At 36.4% G+C, this 21,012-nt stretch overlaps 2 protein-coding genes across 5 annotated transcripts; both read left to right on the forward strand.

Moving 5' to 3' along the window:
- The first annotated feature begins 1,862 nt into the window (after nt 1-1,862).
- LOC121789082 (probable protein phosphatase 2C 52) lies at nt 1,863-6,563 on the forward strand. Of its 4 annotated transcripts, none has more exons than XM_042187612.1 (6): nt 1,866-2,161; nt 3,331-3,550; nt 3,636-3,980; nt 4,067-4,184; nt 4,278-4,501; nt 5,933-6,563. In XM_042187612.1, the coding sequence occupies exons 1-6, from the start codon at nt 2,043-2,045 to the stop codon at nt 6,401-6,403; spliced, it is 1,497 nt and encodes a 498-aa protein (XP_042043546.1). In that variant the 5' UTR covers nt 1,866-2,042; the 3' UTR covers nt 6,404-6,563. The 4 variants fall into 4 exon arrangements, with proteins under 4 accessions (XP_042043545.1, XP_042043547.1, XP_042043546.1 ...); XM_042187614.1 differs by having other exon boundaries at nt 1,868-2,161; nt 3,069-3,550; XM_042187611.1 differs by having other exon boundaries at nt 1,863-2,161; nt 4,067-4,501.
- Nucleotides 6,564-18,561: 11,998 nt separating this feature from the next.
- LOC121789084 lies at nt 18,562-20,655 on the forward strand. The gene is made up of 6 exons (XM_042187615.1): nt 18,562-18,701; nt 18,849-19,069; nt 19,250-19,466; nt 19,737-19,822; nt 19,899-19,990; nt 20,073-20,655. Exons 1-6 carry the CDS (start codon nt 18,606-18,608, stop codon nt 20,312-20,314), a joined length of 954 nt encoding a protein of 317 aa, XP_042043549.1. The 5' UTR covers nt 18,562-18,605; the 3' UTR covers nt 20,315-20,655.
- The last annotated feature ends 357 nt before the right edge of the window (nt 20,656-21,012 follow it).

The raw sequence follows: 21,012 nt of genomic DNA on the forward strand, positions 1-21,012 counted from the left end.
CCATTATTTATACATTTGGCCCATTTTGGTATTTTGATGTGTATTGTGAGATGTTCAAATTAAAGCCTAAAAAGTCGAATTCATAATTCTTGGGCATTAATGCCGGCCAGCGGTCCACCGAGCATCAGCCAGCGGCCACCGGAGCCCATCGACCGCTGGAATTGCAGCGGTCCACCTTGGAAATTGTGCCTACAAAGAAGAACACGCTCAGCAACCGCCGGGACGTGTGCAGTGATACACCAAAAGTTGCATTGAGAAGACAGAACATTGGTAGCGGTCCAAAATGTTGAGTACTACTCCCGATTCCCACGGAATCACAACTGTTCTGGAAACCGATTTTTCGGTAAGAGATCGAACCTTCAGCACAGACGAGTACGAGGTGGAGGAGATGCACTCATCTCCTCCTAAGGAAAGGGAGAAGATGACGAAGGTTAAGGAAAAGGCAGGGGATCCATCTGCGCCTCAAAAGTTTAGGAGGCTGAGAAAGAACTATAAACCATATGAGACGCTTGCTCTGACGAAGTGTTGGATAGATATCGCTGAGGACCCAGTTGTAGCCAACAATCAACGGAAGCAGGGTTTCTGGATCGTGTCACAACGATACAATCAGTAGATGAAGCCCTAGTGGGCAAATACCCAATTGAGCGTGTTATGCACGACATGGGTAAATTTCACGGTATCTACGAGAACAACCCCTGATCTATGAGGAGCAGTATGAACTACAACGACGTCCAGGAGTTGTCGAGAGAGCAGTTCGTGGCCACCGTCAACTCTGCCGGCTTCCATCACTGGAAACCTTACAACAAAATGAAGGATCACCCCAAATTCCAATTGGGGATTGCGCCGGCGATGTCGCAAGGTTCAAGGAGGACGAAGCTCATCGGATCTGGGAATTATAGTTGCGGCGGACCGGTGCTAACCAACTTGACCAACTCCCAGGAAGTCAGTCAACCACTCCTCGCCGCCCAACCGGAGGAAAAGTAGCGAAGGCAAAGGCACAATCGAGCGCCTCACAGGCGACCGACGGAGAGATGGATGCTGATGCAAAAATAGCTGCCAACACTACGCTGCACAACTTCTACAAGTTGTACAAAGCCGAAAGTGATGAGGGACTTAGGAAGGACCTTTGGCGAACAATCAACAAGAGGAAGGACCTTTGGATTTCGACAGCGACGACGACGCTTAAGCTATTCTTCCGATTTTCTTCTATGTTTTTTATTGTGTTTTTTAGTTTTTTTTGTATTTTTGTTTTCTAAATGTAAGATGTTTTTTTTTAAGTAAGTACTCCTTGCGTCCTTGAAAAATATGAATAGACTAATGTAAATAAAATGATGCATAGGGATAATATACTCCCTCCGTCCTACCACAAGTGATCAATTTTCTATTTTGGATTGTTCCACCACAAGTGATCAATTTCTTTTTTTAATACTCCCTCCGTCCCGGGCTACTCGCCCCTTTCATTTTCGGCACGGAGATTAAGGAATGAGTGTATAGGAAAGTACAAAATGACGGTTGTAGGTGAAAATTTTTACTAAAAATGGAAAGAGTGCAAGTAACTTGGGACGCCCAAAAAGGAAATAAGTGCGAGTAGTGCGGGACGGAGGGAGTAAAACAAAACAAAACTTTAACTCTCTATTACTTTATCATCTCTCTTATTTTATTCTTTCTTAATTTCTCTTACTTTTTCTTCTCTCTACTTTAACTCAATACATATCATTTTATTAAATCCCGTGCCCAAAAGAAATTCATTACTTGTGGTGGGACGAAGGGAGTATTGTTTAACTATTTAAAATTCATCCATTTTAGAGATGGACAAATATGAAAATGATAATATGCCTTTGAGATCGGCTATATCCACTCTGAATGCTGCTATGGAAGGCAATTGTAAAGCAAAAAAGACAGCAGAAAAGAAACAATGTCCCTGTCCAGCATAATCATTTTAGATCCTTCAAACCCACCTCTCTCTGTTATCATATTAATTCTCCCCGCCAACTCATTCTCCCTCTTTCTCTTTCTCTTTCTCTTTCTCTCACACACTTTTCATGCATTTGCAATTAATGCACCATCTTCTTCACCCCCAACAACAGCTCCACTGCTTTTACCCCTCTTGCTCAATTTTAAAGATACCGTTGGGCTCACATTTGCTTCATGCAACTACAAGGTAAGCCCCTCCTCTTCTTTCTATCTCTGGATGCTCATTTCTGCTTATTTCCCTTCAATTTGCACAATTGTGAAAAAGGGTTTTTGTAAATTTATGACCTTTTCTTTGAATTTAGTCGTAGATGGCAGCTTTGTGCTCAAGGTTCTTTTTTTCTCGCTTTTCTTGGAATAGGGTTTGATTCGTCTGCTCTTATTTAGCTTTTGCGTATTGGAATTCAATTGTGGGGATTCAGTGTTTGACGATTTTTCAGCCCATTTTTTTGCTTTATGCTTTTGTGCTTTTATCCCATTAGTCTAGGGAATGAAATATCAGTGTTTGAACAATTGCATCAATTCTTTCCTTTTCCCTTTTTTTGTCTTTCTTTATTTCTAGTTTAGTATTGTAAAGCAAATACAATGTATGTACTTGTTTCTTTTTTTCTTATAGATCTTGTGTGTGTTTGTGTCTGTGGATATATCTTATCCTATTTTAGATTCCTCAGTTTTAGCTGTTTTCTTGTAAAGCATTAGCCTTTAATTTGATATGAGAGGTTAATTCCCTTTATCAGTCAACTAATTCGGATTGCTTAAAGGTTTATCTTGTTTTATGCTGTGTTTTGTGGTGGGAAATGTGACAATAATTTCAAGATCACCCAATGCTTATGTCCTCAAATATTATCTTGGATGGTTGGGTTGTAAATTGTAATAGCATGAAATCTTACAACATTTTTTAAAATAATGAGAGATTCCTGGCAAAGGACAAGTAGTTAAGACAGCCTTGTGATAATTTTTAATTCACACTTCACATGCTAAATAATTAAATTTTAGTCTTGTTGAATTTGGAGTTTACTTTCTTGCAGCCATTTCCATATTTATATACATTGAAATGCTAAATGAGAAAACTCCACTGATTGAATGTCTTTTTTTAGCTGTCTTGATTACCGGTCCACATCATCTTCAAACCAACTTGATGTTTGACTCAGAGAAGAAGGGACCCAGAATCTATATTCACTTATTCAGAATCTTGTGACTCTTCCTAACTGTCTTTTGCTTGGTCAAATACTATCTGATCTGTAAAATATTATTGAGATTGATTCTGGTCTACCAAGAAGAAGAGGGCTGTTCTTTGATTTAATACAGATGGTCTGTTGTTTCGGGGTCTGAGATAATGGGGGTTTGTGTCTCGATTAGTAGCAGGAGTAATGGAGAAAGGATATCTCCTTCGTGTCTGTGGATAGATATGTTTCAGCGCAAGAGGAGTAGGAGGACGTTTTCTGACCACGGCACAACATTGCAACATCTATCCACTGTCCCTAACCGGATAATCACCAATGGGAGGAGCAGCAGTTCTTGCATATTCACTCAGCAAGGCCGGAAAGGCATAAACCAGGACGCTATGATCGTGTGGGAAGTAAGTCCCTTTTCTTTGTTGCTGTTGTTGAGGCCGTCGTTGTCTATTTCTGAAGATGATATTCTTTAATCTTGTGGATGTGCAGGATTTTATGGCAGAGGATGTTACCTTCTGTGGCGTCTATGATGGCCATGGCCCCCACGGACATATGGTGGCTCGTAAAGTCAGGGACACGCTCCCGCTAAAGCTCTCTTCTTTTATGAACTCATCCGAGTCGAAGAAGAATGGATCAAGTGCTAATTGCTGTAATGGGAATGTGAAATCAGATGTGGTAGATCCCATGAAGGATGCACCTGTCGAGGAGGGAGTGGAGTCTTTGTGGGGAGATGCTTTTCTGAAAGCATATAAGTCGATGGACAAAGAGTTGAGGTCCCATCCTAACTTGGATTGCTTCTGCAGTGGGAGCACCGCTGTGTCGGTTATAAAACAGGTATATTTTATAGTTTTGTTGAAGTTTTTACATCAAAATTTGTATTCCACTTATATTTCTGTTGAACATCCCTTGAATTATCGAAGGGTCAAAATCTTTTCATTGGCAATATTGGTGATTCAAGAGCTATTTTGGGATCCAAAGATAGCAACGATGTGATGGTGGCAATCCAATTAACAGTTGATCTAAAGCCCGATCTGCCTAGTATGTTCTTTTTGTCTCATTTATATGATTTAAGAAGTCGTGTAGTTATATTAATTAGGCAAACAAACTTATGGTTGTTATTACTTGAAACAGAGGAGGCAGAGAGGATTAAGAGGTGTAAAGGTCGAGTTTTTGCTTTGCAAGACGAGCCTGAAGTACAAAGAGTGTGGCTACCATTTGATGATGCCCCTGGTCTAGCAATGGCTCGAGCGTTTGGGGATTTTTGTTTGAAGGAATACGGAGTCATCTCTGTCCCTGAATTCTCTCATCGAACTCTCAGTGACCGAGACAAGTTCGTTGTTCTTGCTTCAGATGGGGTGAGTGTACTACTCTTTAAGCTACGGCCTATGATTTATGAGTTATTTGCAAACATGATGAATTTGTTGAAATGTGTATATGATTCCTCACTTTTTCGCATTTAGACGCCTTACTATTATCTCACCTATGGCGAAAATGTTCTCTAAGATAGGCATTGGTTAATTTAAAGATCGAGATTGTAGCTTGATTTTGGTATAGGTTGAGCAACAGGTGCTAGAGAGTCAAGCCACAACATTATTCTTAAGGCCCCCTTTAGTGATCATTGGCTGCAAACCCATTTTTAATTGTTGAATTAAATGAAAAACGAGTGACAAGTTTCTAGAGTTTGGTACTGCAACCAGGGCATGGTTTCCTGCAGGGATATAAATGAATCAACAATGCATTTAATTTCAAAATGTTATCAAAAAATCAAGTAGTGAGACATAACTGAGCGGCCGCATCCCTAGGTTCTGTTTCTTGAACCAATGATGTTGACTAGATGAGGGCCATATCCGATGTTTCATTCAGCTGATGGACATAAAAATTGATAAGGTGAGCAAAACCGGATCCAAACCGAAAAATTGAACCGTACTGTTGGATTTTGGTCAGTTTGGTTCTGTTTTAGCCATATTTGATTTGGCTCAGTAATATTTATAGGAACTGACAAATTTCAGTTGGAAACCAAACTTACTGAACTTTTAATATGAAATAGGAGTATATTTTGGAGTATATTATTATATGGAGTATTAAATTATTATATTACTACTTTTTTCTTTTATTTCTTTGATTCAAAACCTAAAAAAATCATCTAAGATGATAAATACATTAATATATCTTTTATTTCTTTGATTGATGTTGATTTTATTATGATTATTTATTTTTTTGGCTATTTTGGATTATTTTTTGATAATAAAAATGAAAATTTCAAAAATTTCTCTTTACCGAAAACCTAATCGAAACCGAAACATTTTTGGCTCGGTTTGAGAAAAAAATCTTGGTTTTGGTTGGCCATTTTGAAATGTATGGTGTATAAATGCTATTAGTTTGGTTGGTCGATTTATTTTTCAACCAAACCGACCGCATGCTCAACGGGTCAAATAGCGTGGCCCTGCCTACCTCTGCTTTGATTCTAGACCTTGACCTTGTTCCCATGCCTGTGAATTCATTGATGTAGCAGAAGCTCTTCATCAATGGTTGTTTGAATGTGGCAAGAATTTTCTTGATTTAGTTTCTTCTATTTGATTGCTTGGTTTGAAGTTTCTTTCCAAAATGATGCTTAAACATTTTGATTTTTTAGCTTAATGTTCAATTAGAGGTTGGATTACTTTGATATAGTGAACAATTTTGTTCTTGTTTGATCATGCATTTCTTCAAATTTTCGATTATGCATATATTTTCAGTCTAAATCCTTCGAATGTGCTTCCTTACGTAAACATCTTCCCACGATGCAGGTATGGGATGTCCTTAGCAACGAGGAAGTGGTCGAGATAGTATCATCGTCCCCAACGAGATGCTCAGCTGCCCGTATCCTAGTTGAGAACGCTGCCCGCGAATGGAAAGCCAAGTATCCGACATCAAAGATGGACGACTGCGCCGTCGTCTGCTTATTCCTGGACGGGAAGATGGACACGGAGTCCGATTACGAGGAGCAGGGCTTCTCCTCAGCAACCCTCCAGAGCAACCACTCAGGCAACGTCGTGGAATCAGACGACGGCCAGCACTCCGAGCCATGCCTGCAGCGGAACTTCACTGTCAGGTCGTCAGAGGACAACAAGCACTACAACAGGGTGCCGGTTGTGGCGGACAATGGGGAGAACGCCGGTGGCAGCGAGGATCAGAACTGGTCGGGTTTGGAAGGTGTGACCAGAGTGAACTCTCTTGTTCAGCTTCCCAGATTTTCCGAGGAAAAGACGAGGCAGTAACGACGTCGTTTAAGTGATCTGTTTAGTTGTAACACTGCTGTGTTATGTTTGAAAAGTACAAGAAATGTGTTCTACTATTTTTTTTCTTTTTTCTTTTTCTAAAATTTGATCAATATTTATTTTGGTCAGTTGAAATTTATCTTTTATTTTATTCTGAAAATTTCTTTATTTGTTCTTAGGTCAACAACACGTACGGTCAAAATTGAAATCATAGTTTGAATAGTCCTCAAAATTTGTTAGTGGCATTATGAATATGTCGAACTTTTCAAAATATATTCAACTCAACTCATTGGCACAACATATGACCAGTTTGGAAAATTAGGTGCCCATTTTTCCTGAAATTAAAAAAGTTGATCATTAGTTCCGGATTATCATTTAAAATAAATTCGATTTGAGTAGTAGTAGTATTATTTTAAATGAAGATCTGTAGTTACCGTACTTGGCTAATATTCCCTTCTCCAAAAAAGTATATACTGCATAATTATCACATGTTTCTATAAGTATATTAAATAATTGTGTCATTTATTTGTCATTATATTTTTGTATTAATTTCTATCGTGCGAGTTTATTCGAACAATATAAAATTAAAGGAAATAGATTAACATCAGGATTAGTAGATACACATTTATCAATAATTAAAAACAATATGGATGCACAATAACCACGATTAGCCTATGTTTTACATCATTAATTGGAGAATGACAGTAGTGACTTGTTTGGTATAAGATATTTTTCCCCTTGTTTATCGTAATACCTTTTAATTTAGGGATATCAATCGAGCTAACGCGTTCGGGTTGGACCAACCCACTTGGGTTGTCGGGCTATTTGGGTGCGGGCCATTCGAGTTATGAATTTTTCGGGTTATAAATTTTCAGCTCTAACCCTAATTCACCGAGTTTCACGCTAACCCATCGGGTTATTCAAGCCAAAAAAGCTTTCGAAAACAAACTCATGTAATTAAAATTTCTCTATGTAAATTGATTCTAAATTTTTGATATTTTTCTATACTAGTTTTAGAATCACATAATACCTTCAAATTTCACGACTTTCATCAATAATAGTTGGACACGAGGCTTGATGAATAAATAAAGATAAAGATTGTATTCGTGTGAATAACACGAATAATATAAATAAATATAAATTAAAATTAGAATAATCAATTTAAAGTAAGGTTTGTATTCGTGTCATTATTTTGGAATTTGTTATAATCATTGTTATAACAATAAAAACATTGAAATTTTGATGGGTTAATTAATTCTCAATTTTGTCTTAATTGGCTTTAGCGGTGGTAAGCCAGCGATGACGAGATGATGGAAGAATGGGTTGAGGTGGAACTTAGAAGTTGGTAGTGTGGAACCATGTAGAAATGTGTGGAATGAAGATTGAAGAAGACTAATGAAATGTGGCACATAAAATCCAAAAATACAAGAAATACTCTAAATTTTACTAGTATTTTAGTTAAAAATTCAGCCCGTAAACCAACCTGCTTAACCCGTCAACCCTAATTGGTTAATCCGTTTAGCCCGTTTTTTTATTCGGGTTTTGAAATTAGAGCCTAACCAGCTAATTTTACCGAGCTATTCAGTCCAACCCACAGTTTCGGATTAGATTGACACCTTACTTTTTATTATTTTTTTGTCGTGACATACCAATTTCGGGTATGGAAAATAGAATAAATGAGATAGAATATATCCGATTTTTCTTAATATTAATGATTCATTTTTTAAAACAAATAAACATTATATTGAGAAGGATCCGTGTGGAATATTCAACATTAAGATTTAGTTCAACCGTATCGGTATAAAATGGAATATAATATCAATGTTTTTAGCCATGTTATGTCTTTTAGAGTTACATGTGGAATACCGATAACATATGTAGGATAAGGAGCGATGTTAAGTTATAGATTTTACTATATAGTTTTTGAAGACAAATAATAATAAAAGAAAAACTCTATATACAGACAATATAGAATAATCCTAAGTAAATATATAAATAAACAAATCATAGCTATTATTATTAAAAAAAACTATTAGCTCTAAGATATATAAACATAAAATCATGGACTGATTTACTTCTTTTCATGATTGATACTCGACAATAACATATCGCACTTGTGAAAAAATATCAGAATTTTGGTATATCATAATTTTTAGTACAATATAGCCATGCAATCTTTCCCTTCCGGTATATATTAAATTATTTGGAATCCCAAAACTGATTAAATAAGAGTAGCACAAAACTTTTATCTTAGTAATAAAATTTTATTCAACTTGAGGGAACAAAGTAGACTGAATATTATATAGGAGTATTGATGTGAATCAAATTGTACATTCTTATTACCCTAACTTTACATGATTTATATAGTTTGATGCTTGCAAAATGATGTTTTGTGGTGTAGGAAAAGGAATAAATGGTGAAACAAAGAAGGAAGTTCGGATGGTGAAAATCTATGCAGGAAGCTATAAAAATTGGCCACCCGGCCGGGTGATTTTCATGCCAAATAATCCACCCGGTCGGGTGATTTCCGGAAGGCAGCGAGAGGACAGATTTATCGTCCGGTCGGGCGATTTTCATGGCTCAGAATGCCCGATCGGGCGTTTCACCGCGATAGCCCAGAAGCCTTTCGCCCGGTCGGGCGTTTCTCTCTTTTAAATTCGCCCGGTCGGGCGTTTTAGTCGTGCAACTGCTATTTGGCGGTTACTTCAGCAATTGAAGGGATTAAAGAGGACGAAATCAGGAGGACGAGGGGGGAGACGACATAGGAGAGAAAGAGGAGGAGGAGAGGAAGATTGGAGGTGCAAACATTCAACTTCCATCATCCCAGAGGAGATTTGCTACCATCTACACATCAATTTCATAAGTTCTATGGTTCTTGTTTATTGGTTGTGAATGTGTAACTAAACTCTTACGTTGCTTCTAATTTGTGAAAGATGTGAATTACTTTTGGATTCTATGGATTAGTATTACTTTATGATCTTTTCTACGGTGCTTTTTACATTGAATTATAATTCCGGTCTGATTTATGATTCAATCTTGTCTTTTAGCCAATGTCTCTTTAACTTGGTTAAAAGGTGGAAACGTAGATAAAGAGTTTAAGATTCGTATCGTGTTCAACGTATGAATCTTGGATAAGTTAATTTACATGTCATTACAATAATTGTTGGATATTTACTATGCTTCTGTAGGAATGTTTAATTGATTTTGTAAATGAATCATGTACGTTGGAACGTAGAAGTTGGATAGAGCTTACTATGCGTCTGTAGGAGTGATAATCCGACGAGTACGAATTTGATCTTAGTGTTCAGCAAGGTTAAATTCAAGCATCTATGAACATGTTCAGTGTGAGTAGAATGAACGAGATTATTACAACTTTCATTAGATTAATCTTTAATCCATAGGTTAATTGGTCCGTTAAGTTCATTCTCATCTGGAGCATATTAGGAGCGATGTTCTTTATCTCTTGAGTTTCTCTATTTTCATTCTCTAGTGTTCAATTTGTTTTTTTTAATCTTATCAATCTCGAATTAAATAGCATACGCCTCCCTGTGGATCGACACTCGAAGTACTACAAACGGCTCTATATTCTTGCAGTATCGTTGTAATATTAGAGTTAATTAATTAAACTTGTGTGAGCTTTACACTTGATATTTAAACTCGAAAATTACCCATCAAGTATACTGTTACTATGCATCTGATAATCTAATGTGCTTAGGAAATAGTCAAATGTATAGTTGAAAATAATGCCAAGTTGGACATTAATTTCAGAACCAATTAATAAAGTCTGACATTCAAAAAATTAATTTCCCAATACAATGAACAGGTTTGCCATAAAATCTGAAAGGCTACTAACTTAGTTGGTAGTCTCTTAGCATTTATGTTAAAATTAATTAAGAATTTATTAAAAATGTCATAGGGCCCAATAATTACATTTGCTAGAAAGTCCAGTAAATGGGATTTGCCAAACTTGGAAATTAGTATATTCAAAAGTCAATTGATGCTTTGATTGGTGTCACCCGCGGTTAGATTTTTTAAAAATATTTTTTTTATCTTCAAGATATTTGTAAAATAAATAATTTCTAGTAGAATTCTTTTGATTGGAAATCATACATAATTTTCGAAATGTATCATTAATGTCCTGTCATATTCTTATTCATAATAAATTCATCCATTTTGTTTTTCAGAAGTTGGAACTGAATTAAACATTTTACAATTGAAAAGGGCTCAAATCAACCAATGGCCAGGAAGAAAAAAGTCTCAACCAGCCACATAAATTGTAGAAAAACGGAGTCAAATGGTAGAAATCAAAATCATATTTTTATTAGGCATATATATAGTAGATACATATAATATTGTAAATCATTTAAAATAGGTTTAATATGGGAATTCGTTATTTATGTAGTATATAATTATTTAAATCCACCCAATTTTACATTGTAAAAAATGAAACAATTGGAGAAAACGCATACTTCAGAAGATTTAGAAAGTAAATTAGACTCGGTAATTCAGTTTACCCCAACGACCGAATCAATTTTTACAAATTACTAACCATTATGTAATTCGGTATATTAGGTAGGAAATTGGAATGGAAGAAAGTCAATTTTTTTTAATAATAGTCTTTTATAGTAGAAGTTACTCCATGTGCTATTAATTATTCAAATGAGATAGAATAATCGATATGTATGATGGTGATTGATATCATAAATTGAAGACAGTCAAATACACGAGAAGTAATGAAGTAGTATTACTCAACTAACCCCATATTCAATATTATTTGCCTAACTTGAATTATAGAAAATGACAAATATTTGGTCCTATTTAGAAAAGTAAATTCCATTTCTTTGGAATGGAAAATGATGAACAACACTTATGGACCAACATAATAGTATATAGTACTCCGTATGTAACTATTTAATTTTAGAATAAAAATGTAAATTACATACTTTAAAATGAAAAAAGTAGTTGCAAATAGTCTTATAATGGAGAACATAAATTATAATGCAACATTGATCAAGTATGAGAGAGATACAAAGAAAATGATATGAGTATTGTTACTGAAAAATGATACAACACATATTGATTAGAGGAAATTATCATAAATACGTAAGGATTAATTTTGATGGCGGAACTAAAATGAAAAACAAAACTATATTTTGTATATAGATATATGAAATATTTTTAAATTCAATTAAATTAAATTTCAAATAATCCATTCTAAAAAATTTGATGAAAAATATAAATTAATTATATGCATAAGTTATACTACTAATAAATAACGTTAATAAATAAAAACATACGATATGAATATATACATGAGTAAAAGTGATGAATTAGTGATATAATTATGGTATTCAATAAATAATAAAACATATGAAATATATACAACGAAATGAAAATAGTGGTAAGTTATGGATGCCTTGATTAAGAATAGACACAATAAACAAAATCCAATATTAATTCGCACATAAGAGGAAAATGAATCCATACACTATCACTCTGCATTGACTTGTTCAATGGCTAAATTCATTTCTACTCATTAACATATTCCAACTTTTTTTTAGGGTTACAATTCATTATATACCACAATTATTTATGATACGATAATAATACTACATATATACACCGATCGATTGTATTTACTATCTTTTGATTTTTTCTATTCTGGTCAGTCTCATAATAAATGATTACAAGGATCAAATCTTTTGATTTTTTCTGTCCTAGATTCCTTGTTTAGTTGTTTTTTCCTCTTTTATAAAATAGTCATATCTTTTTATAATATTCTTAGACCATTAGATTGTTTTACAAGATTGTACAAGATTGAAGCTGAAGTATACTAAATTAAAACTTCGTACGTTTTACAAGGTCAAAATACGTGTGTGTTTTCAAAATAAGACACATAAACAAGACCGTATGTTTTTATGTTTAACTTAATCGACAAACATAATTTAGGTTTGGATTAGATAATTTTAGCTTTATTCTGCATAATCTTTTTGGATTAATTAATTAGAAAAGATGTGACTAATGCTAACGGATGATTAGATTCCAATACATAAATTTAACTAAACTTAATCCGATCATAAAATATCGGATAATTGAGAAATTAGAGCATGCGCAGCGGTGGCGTCGCCATCGCCGTCCGCGCCGCTGGCACGGACGCCATCCGCCGCCGCTGCGCTCGCGTCGAGCACGTCCGTGCCAGCGGACGCACACGTGGCGCGCTCCCATTCGTCAACGGCATAGCCGTTGTGTTTAAATATTTTTTATTTTTTTAAAAAAACCGGTTTTTTATTAAAAAAAAACCGATAAAAAATAAAAAAAAATTTCACTTCCCCAAAAAAATATATCCGTTTATAACCGTTTTTTACACCTTTTTAATTTTTTTTTCATTTTTTTTACCCCAAAATACACACTTTCATCTATAAATACCCCCAATTTCACCCCAAAAATTCACATCAAACTACACAACTCTCATCATCATTCTCCAATATCCATTCTCATCTCCATTCTCTCATATCCATTTTCATCTTCATTCTTCCATACCCTACAACATCACTATGTCCGGCCAAGACGATAACCCTTCGGGCTCCCACGGTTGGAACCCCGAATGGTTCGGTTCACAACCGTTTCCTAGTCCGGAAACGGAATATTCGGCCCCTCCTCTCACCCAAGATTCGGGCGTTCCGGGTGGCTACCGGCCATACCCAATCGACGATCAAGGTGCCTCCGATGGGCGCTACGGGTGGACACCGGAGCCTAGGCCTCGCGCCCCTTCCCAAATGCCGACTCCTCCATCTCGCGCCGGTGTCCGCACACCGTACTCACCGGCGGAGATGGAAAGATTGTTCAAGGCGTACTTGGAAATCTCCGAAGATGCGGTGGTTGGAACGAACCAATCCGGCGATCACTTTTGGTGGCGCGTCTCTAGCCGGTACAATGCAAACCGGCTGCCGGGAACGATCGAGCGCAACGAGAGTATGGTGCGCAACTGCATCGGCCGAGCCAATGAAGAAATTGGCAAGTTCAACGGCTACTTCATCCAGGAGTCCCGGAATGCCGGGAGCGGCCGAAGCGAGGTCGACATCATCATCGCCGCGCTGAGCACCTACCAATCTATGAACGGTAAGTCGTTCAAATATCTTAACGTTTGGCAGGAGACGCGGACGCACCCGAAGTATAAGGGAGGCATAACATCCTCCTCTAGCGGCTCCTCCAAACGATCAAGGTCGGTAGCCCTATCCGACTCCGGCTCGGAAGAAGTGGCTAGCCAACTCACCGGAGCTAACTTGGGTAGCCCCGACGCCGGACCGAGCGGTTCCCAACGCCGCCCCCAAGGAAGGAAGAAGGCGGCGGCCAACCGTCGTCACGGCTCGACTCCCGAAGCCACTCCCGAAGCCGCTCCCGCTCCCTATGTGCCACCTCCACCCCGAACAACTCGCTGTGGATGCTCTTAAGCCAACTCAATATGGCCGATAGGTCAACTATGACCCCCACGCAACTTGAAACGCACGAGACCATGATATTGGGTCTCCAAAAACAATTGGGGTTGATCCCGCCGGATGCGTAGTCTTATTAGGAGTTTAATTATGTAATTTTAATTTTTAGGATTTTAATTATGTAATTTTTAATTTTAAGGAGTTTAATTATGTAATTTTTAATTTTTAGGATTTTAATTATGTATTTTTTAATTTTATTTGTAATTTGTAATATTTATTGTGGTTTTTAAATGGATTTTAATATTATGGAAATGTTTTTGTTTAATTGAATTTTATATTAATTGTGCTCGTCCTTGCGGAAGAACACAGTTGTGGGTGTTGTGCTCTTGCCAGAGAGCAGGCATGAATAGTACCGCCCGGGCACATAACCGTGCCGCTGGCAAGAGCACGGTTGTGGATGCTCTTATGGATTATCTATTTCTATGTCAATACTCGGTGTAATAGTAATGACTAAAACCTAAATATGTAATTTGACATTCAGTACAGATTGTTTTATAAGAAGATTAATAAATTAATGATTAATTACTTCACACCACGGAAAATCTAACTTACTTATAAAATAATTTCATAAACTATTTGTCATATCATAACCAGCAACCACGTACGTCTGTCTATAAGACACAATTAAATCCTTTTATTTTCATTTATTTAAAATTTGTTTTTAATAATTAAAACCATAACAGTACCAATAATAATTATCTCTACAGCAGTATTATCACAATAAAATAGATGATTTTTTATTTAAAAAGTGAAATGTTATAAGGTTTGTTCATTCGATAGTATTGATTGTAATAAAAAGTTGTCGTATATGCATTCGAAAAAATGGATGCAATCAGCAAAAGTGCATTCACATGAAATCTTGATAATCATAAAGCTGAAAATGATTTGTTATTTTAACAATAATTAAGGTTTAAACTATTGTCAGTATTAACCCATGTTTAAATATGTTAAGGATTGTTGATTATTTGTTTAGTGAAGAATAATTATTGATTTGGACCATGACCAATTGATCCATTTATGGCATCCATAACGGAGGTTTGTCACGTCCCAACATAACGTAACGACAACAGAGACGCATTAGTTGACGAAGTGTTATCTTGATGGCACATCGTAGGCCATCACGTCATGCGTGCGTGACACACGTGGCCGTTTTAGGATGTCCCACTCTAAGAGCATCTCCATTGGGCGGATGTCCCACTCGGACATCCACTAGGACTTCCCAAAAACACCTCCTGCCACGTCACTAGGACTTCTCATCCCACTGCCACGTCACCAGGACATCCCCTTCACAATCCGCCCTTCCCATCGCCCTTCCCACTAGGACTTCCCGCAATAAAAAAAATCACAAATTCACAAATAAAGCAATTTACGTTTACGGAAATAAAATTTCAACACGAATACGAACGGGAAATGTCGGCCGTGCCTCCGTACGCCAGTTGTCTGATTGCGACAGTGCACTTCTGTAAGGGTGTGAGTCCGGGTTTGCCAGCTGCATCCTCCCTGATCCTAAAATACAGGTATCTTCTCTCTAAAGCACCCACGATATGCATAAACAGCGGACGATGCATCCTAAAACGTCGTCGGAATAAGGCATCCCCAAAACGCGGCTGCGGAGCGAAGTAGTCCTGATACAACCGAATATGTGCAGCAATGTGGTCACGGGGTATTATAGTTCGACGACGGATCGGCCGATGTACCGCCGCCTGCTGCCGCCGCTGCTCCCTCTGGTGTAGCAGCCTATCTATCGCACCTTCCACAGCGACCTCCAATTCATCCTCGCTATCACTGTCACTAGCCATTGTAGATATACTTGAAATAGAGATGTAGAGAGAGAAACTTGTTAACACAAGTGGTGCGAATGAAATGAAGTTCAACGAGCCGTATATATAGAGTTTTAAAAAAAATTTAATATACCGGACGTCCGCCCGCCCGTCGCCGCAACGTCCGAGGACATCCGACGTCCTTACGGGACGTCCGTATCCGAGTTGAAACGCCACAATGGCGGACGTCCCGGTCGCCCGTCGCGGATGTCCGACCGGACGTCCGCCATTGGAGATGCTCTTACCAATAAATACCTCAATTTCAATTGAAATTATTAAAAAAATTATAATGAGAATAACTAAGTAATTTACTAGTATGTTATTAAATTAAAATTAAATACTCCGTCTATTTAAATCCATTTTCGTATCCTTTCCACTTTTAACAAAGTAAACTAATTTTATTTAGAGTGAACTACAAAAATGGTCTTTGGACTATGGATTTATTTAGCCCATAGTCTCTGGTCTTTTAAAATATCGCCAGACATTTTTGGACTATGGATTTATCTCAAAAATGGTACATTCTCACTGTTTTCGGTCGAAAATACCCTTTGGGGGGTTTGGGCAATTTTGTCTTTTTACACTTTTAACATTTTAAATCTGATATTATTTCAGTTATGTACTAAATCTGATATTATTTCAAAATTATCACTCTTCTTCCCTTTTGTCATCCTTCACTTTGTTTCTTTATTTCAATATTAGATTTAATTTTATAAAATTAAATTTTAAATTTCAATTTTTAAATGTCAATAAATTTTTTTAATTAAAACTATTAATTCATGGACACTATAAATATTATTTAAAACTATTAATTTTTGTTATTTAATATAATATTCAGCTGAAATGAAGAAGTAGAGAAAAATAATATTAATCATGATAGAAAAAATAAGAGCTATTCTATTTAGCCTTCGTTCGGTTGTTATAATTGTTTTGATTAAATATTATGAAGTTGACTAAAAATTTGATCCTACTAAAAATTTTATATATGAGTATTTTTGTTGAGATTTTCTACTAAATTTTGATTGTTTTCAAATTAATAAACGAAAATTATATTAGTCTTACATTAGATGCATATTTATTTCAGAATAAATCGTGTTATATGATCTATTTATGATTAAAGCTATTAAATATTGATTAAAACTAAGGCGTTATCATACATTATTGATTAAATATTAGACACTATCAAATATTGATTATGACTATTAATTTTTGTTATTTAATAATTTTTATAATTAAAAAATTTTATTGATATTTAAAAATTGAAATTTAAAATTTAATTTTGTAAATTAAATCTAATATTGAAATAAAGAAACAAAGTGAAGGATGACAAAAGGGAAGAAGAATGATAATTTTGAAATAATATCAGATTTAGTGCATACTTCCTCCGTCCCGAATAATTCGTCTCACTTTGACCGGGCAGGGGGTTTTAAGAAATGTAATGAAAAGTAAGTTGAAAAAGTTAGTGGAACGTGAGTCCTACTTTTATATATTAGTTTTATAATAAAATGTGAGTAGGAATGAGTTAGTAGAATACGAGGTCCACTACCAAAAAATGGTAAAAGTGAAATGAGACAAATTATGTGGGACGGACAGAAATGGAAAAATGGTAATATCAGATTTAAAATTTTAAAAGTGTAAAAAGACCAAATTGTCCAACCCCAAAAAAAAATCCCCAAAAGGCTATTTTCGACCGAAAACAGTGAAAAATGACCATTTTCGAGATAAACCGTTAGTCCAATGATGTTTGGCGATATTTTTAAAGTCCATAAACTATGGGCGAGATAAACCATAGTGTAGGGACCATTTTTGTAGTTCATTCTTTTATTTATACTTTAAAGTTCACATCCTTTGACGTTCATATTTTTTGACATTTAACATTTATTAAAATTGTGCTGATAACAAATGAGACAGACAAATTAATTAGTGAGAAAATAAGATAAGAATGAATTAAATTATTGTATATCATTCAGTGGAAAATCGTTTTCAAACTTCTTTAAATGAGATTCATATTCATACAGACAGTATCTCACTTCTGTTTCAGGTTTCAGCTCTCAAATTCGTTATTGGTTTCACTTTTTAAAGAAAAATTGATTCTTTTATTACACAGGAAAAAAAATCACCCCATAATTCTGTTGAATTCGTGTATGTTTAGACGAAAAAAGATTCAATTTTTTTCACAATTTCAAAACACCTGCCCTTTTCCTCTCTTGGAGTGAATCAAAAGTTGTTTCTTTCACAACTCCTCTTCCAAGTTTTTCCCTCCCTCGCTTTCACGCACAGCACACGCACTACAAAGCGTAATTCGCTGTGATTTCTTATCGAATTAAGGAAAATCGAGTGCATGTCATTTTCCCAGCAAAGATTGAAAAAGAAAACCAATATTTTTTTATTGTTTTTTTTAATCGAATTTTCAATTTTGGGTAGTGGGTTTTTTTCCCCTAAATTTTATAGGTAAGATTATGATTTTCTCTTTTTCAAGAAGAATATCTGGGCTTTTTTGGATAGAGAAAAAGATTGAATTTTTGGGGGTTTAGCCGAAATCCGACGGAGCCCGGCTTTTCCGGTGATCGGAAATCTTGTTGAAAGATCGAATTTTGGGAGAAAATAAAATAAGGGAAAATTTGATAGAGTTGCGGTTTATGCTAATGGTTTGTCCAAACGTCGTAAGTGTAGTAATCTTTTTCAAGACCAATTCTCTCTCCTCTCTCCTCACATAGAAAGTGAAGGAAAATCCCGTCAATTTCTCTCTTCCTCTCCTCGTAAAATCCTTTTGGTTTTTCCCTTCCTCTGTTTTTCATCCTCTCTTCTCCTCCGTGCCAACGAGTTAGGAGAGAGAATCACACCAAATTCTCTCTCTTAATCCACCATATCTCGCCGTGTTGAAGGGAAATCATGTTGATTGACAACAAGGTTTCAATGCAGACGACAAACCTTGAAAGCTTCTTAGATCGCACAACGCCCCTTGCCCCTTCGCAGTTTCTCTCAAAGGTTTGATCTTTATCTCAAAATTCCAATTTACATGAATTGTTTCAAGCTCCCATTATTTCTCTATCATGTTTCAATTCAATTTTACTATTGATTGATGATGGTTTTGTATGATTCCCCTCTTTTGTTGATGGTTAAATTGATGTGTAGAGTGAGGCAAGGAAGCTTAACAAGCTATGGCATCCTTGTGAAAGGGAGAAAGTTGACTACTTTGTTCTTGCTGATCTTTGGAGTAGTTTTGATGAATGGAGTGCTTACGGAGCCGGAGTTCCGATTGCCTCCGAAGACGGCCAGAATCTCATTCAATACTTCGTGCCTTACCTCTCTGCAATCCAGATTTTCACCAGTAGTTCATCTGCAAACTGCTTGAGGTGAAGAGACCTCATTTGCAAAGCTGATCATCGTTCTTGATTTGATTGAGTTCTTTGTTTAGTGCTTATTTGATTGTGATTGCTGATTTGTGCTGGTTTTGAGTGGCATTGCTAAGCTGAAAATGAATTGAAATTTGAATGTGGATTGCTTGATTTGATTGGAGACTGCATTTGGTGTAGGGAAGAGACTGATTCCGTGAGCGAGACAAGGGACTCGTTTAGTGATTCGTTTAGTGATGAGAGCGAGAGTGAGAAGTTGTCGAGGTGGGAAGGGTGCTCGTCCGAGGAGGGGATATGCGAGCTGGATTTGTGGCATCAGAATGATAGATTGGGTAATCTTTACCTTGAGTACTTTGAGAGATCGTCTCCCTATGGAAGGGTCCCTCTCACGGACAAGGTAACCCTTTTTTATCGAGCTTGAGTTCGTGTTTACTCTTGATAAAGTTGAAGGTTTACTTCATATTGGCAAGGAATCAATAATGGAGAAGTGGTTTATTTGGATATGATATGGAAGAATCAAATAATTAGGTATAAAGAAGTTGTGAACTTTCTTGATTCGTGTCTTGATCTGTTATAGGCGAACATCTCTTTATTCTACTTTCGTGTTATTGTTGAGGAATATATTCTTGCTTTTGTGGATTGAGTTTCTTGATTATTTGCTTCTCAGATTAGTAGCTTAGCTCAAAGCCATCAGGGATTAATGTCGTTAAGAAGTGTGGATCTTTCACCGGCTAGTTGGATGGCCATCGCCTGGTTAGCATTCTAAACGCATTACTATCGTATCATTTGTATTCGGTACGCGTGTATAAATCATTTCTTCTTGATCTAGGTACCCCATCTATCACATTCCGACCGGTAGAACCAATAGAGACTTGCAAACGTGTTTCCTCACGTACCACACCCTTTCCTCCTCGTTTCAAGGTATGAACATGGATCTCAATCATCGTCCCGTCTTCCCATTTTCTTGAAACGTGCTTAAAATTCCGGGATTATGATGATATAGACATGGACTTGGACGACGACATAGACAATTTGAAGAGGAAAACAAAGGAAGGGAAAAGTATCTCTCTCCCTCCATTTGGTTTGGCAAGTTACAAGATGCAAGGGGACGTGTGGCTTTCAGACGAGAACGGCCTCGACCGGGAGAGGATGGCGTCGCTCTTGAGCGTGGCCGATTCTTGGCTAAAGCAATTGAGGGTTCAACATCACGACTTCAACTACTTCATGGGAATGCGGCATGGCTAATACACACACCCTTACGTCGCCGTCTATGAAGTCCTCCGCGAGATAGGCCATCATGCATCAGAAGCAGGCGCGCTCCATCGTTTCGAGCTTTTTTAGGACTAGTCTTTTTAATGGTATTTTAGGACAAGTGAGACTAACTTTGAAGGCTTTTTCTTTTCTTTTTATTTGTTTTAGTTTTGCAAGAGAAGGCTTGTGATGTAGCAAATGTAGGTGGGAGAAAGGTGAAACTAATTTGTGATTGTATTTTCTGACTCGATGTACTATTATACAAAGGGGTTGTGCTGATGAACGATGTTTATAAACTCTTTTTAAAGACATCAAATTCCTCATGATCATTCGAATTTTCGATCTACCGGAATAACTGAGAAAATTGCATCTATTTTGTGTTTACTGCCTTTTTCGATAATTGTCGTTTCTAAACAAGTCATTCGAAATTCCGATCGATGGAATCACAGAGAAAATTGCATCTATTTCGTGTTTACTTCCTTTTACACTAATATTTTGTGGTTCATAAATTTGTATAATTATTATCATTCACGTATCACGTCAACTTTTCGACTTTTCGAGTAGATGACAAGTACTTACTCATGTGTATAAGCCATTTATGTCAGGTTAATTTTCCAAGGATATAGTAATTGATAAGCGACAAATTAGGTTAGTAGAGTATAATTCACTTCATTACTTACTTTTTAAATTGT

Source organism: Salvia splendens, unplaced genomic scaffold (genome assembly GCF_004379255.2).
Source record: "Salvia splendens isolate huo1 unplaced genomic scaffold, SspV2 ctg133, whole genome shotgun sequence".
Classification (NCBI taxonomy): domain Eukaryota; kingdom Viridiplantae; phylum Streptophyta; class Magnoliopsida; order Lamiales; family Lamiaceae; genus Salvia; species Salvia splendens.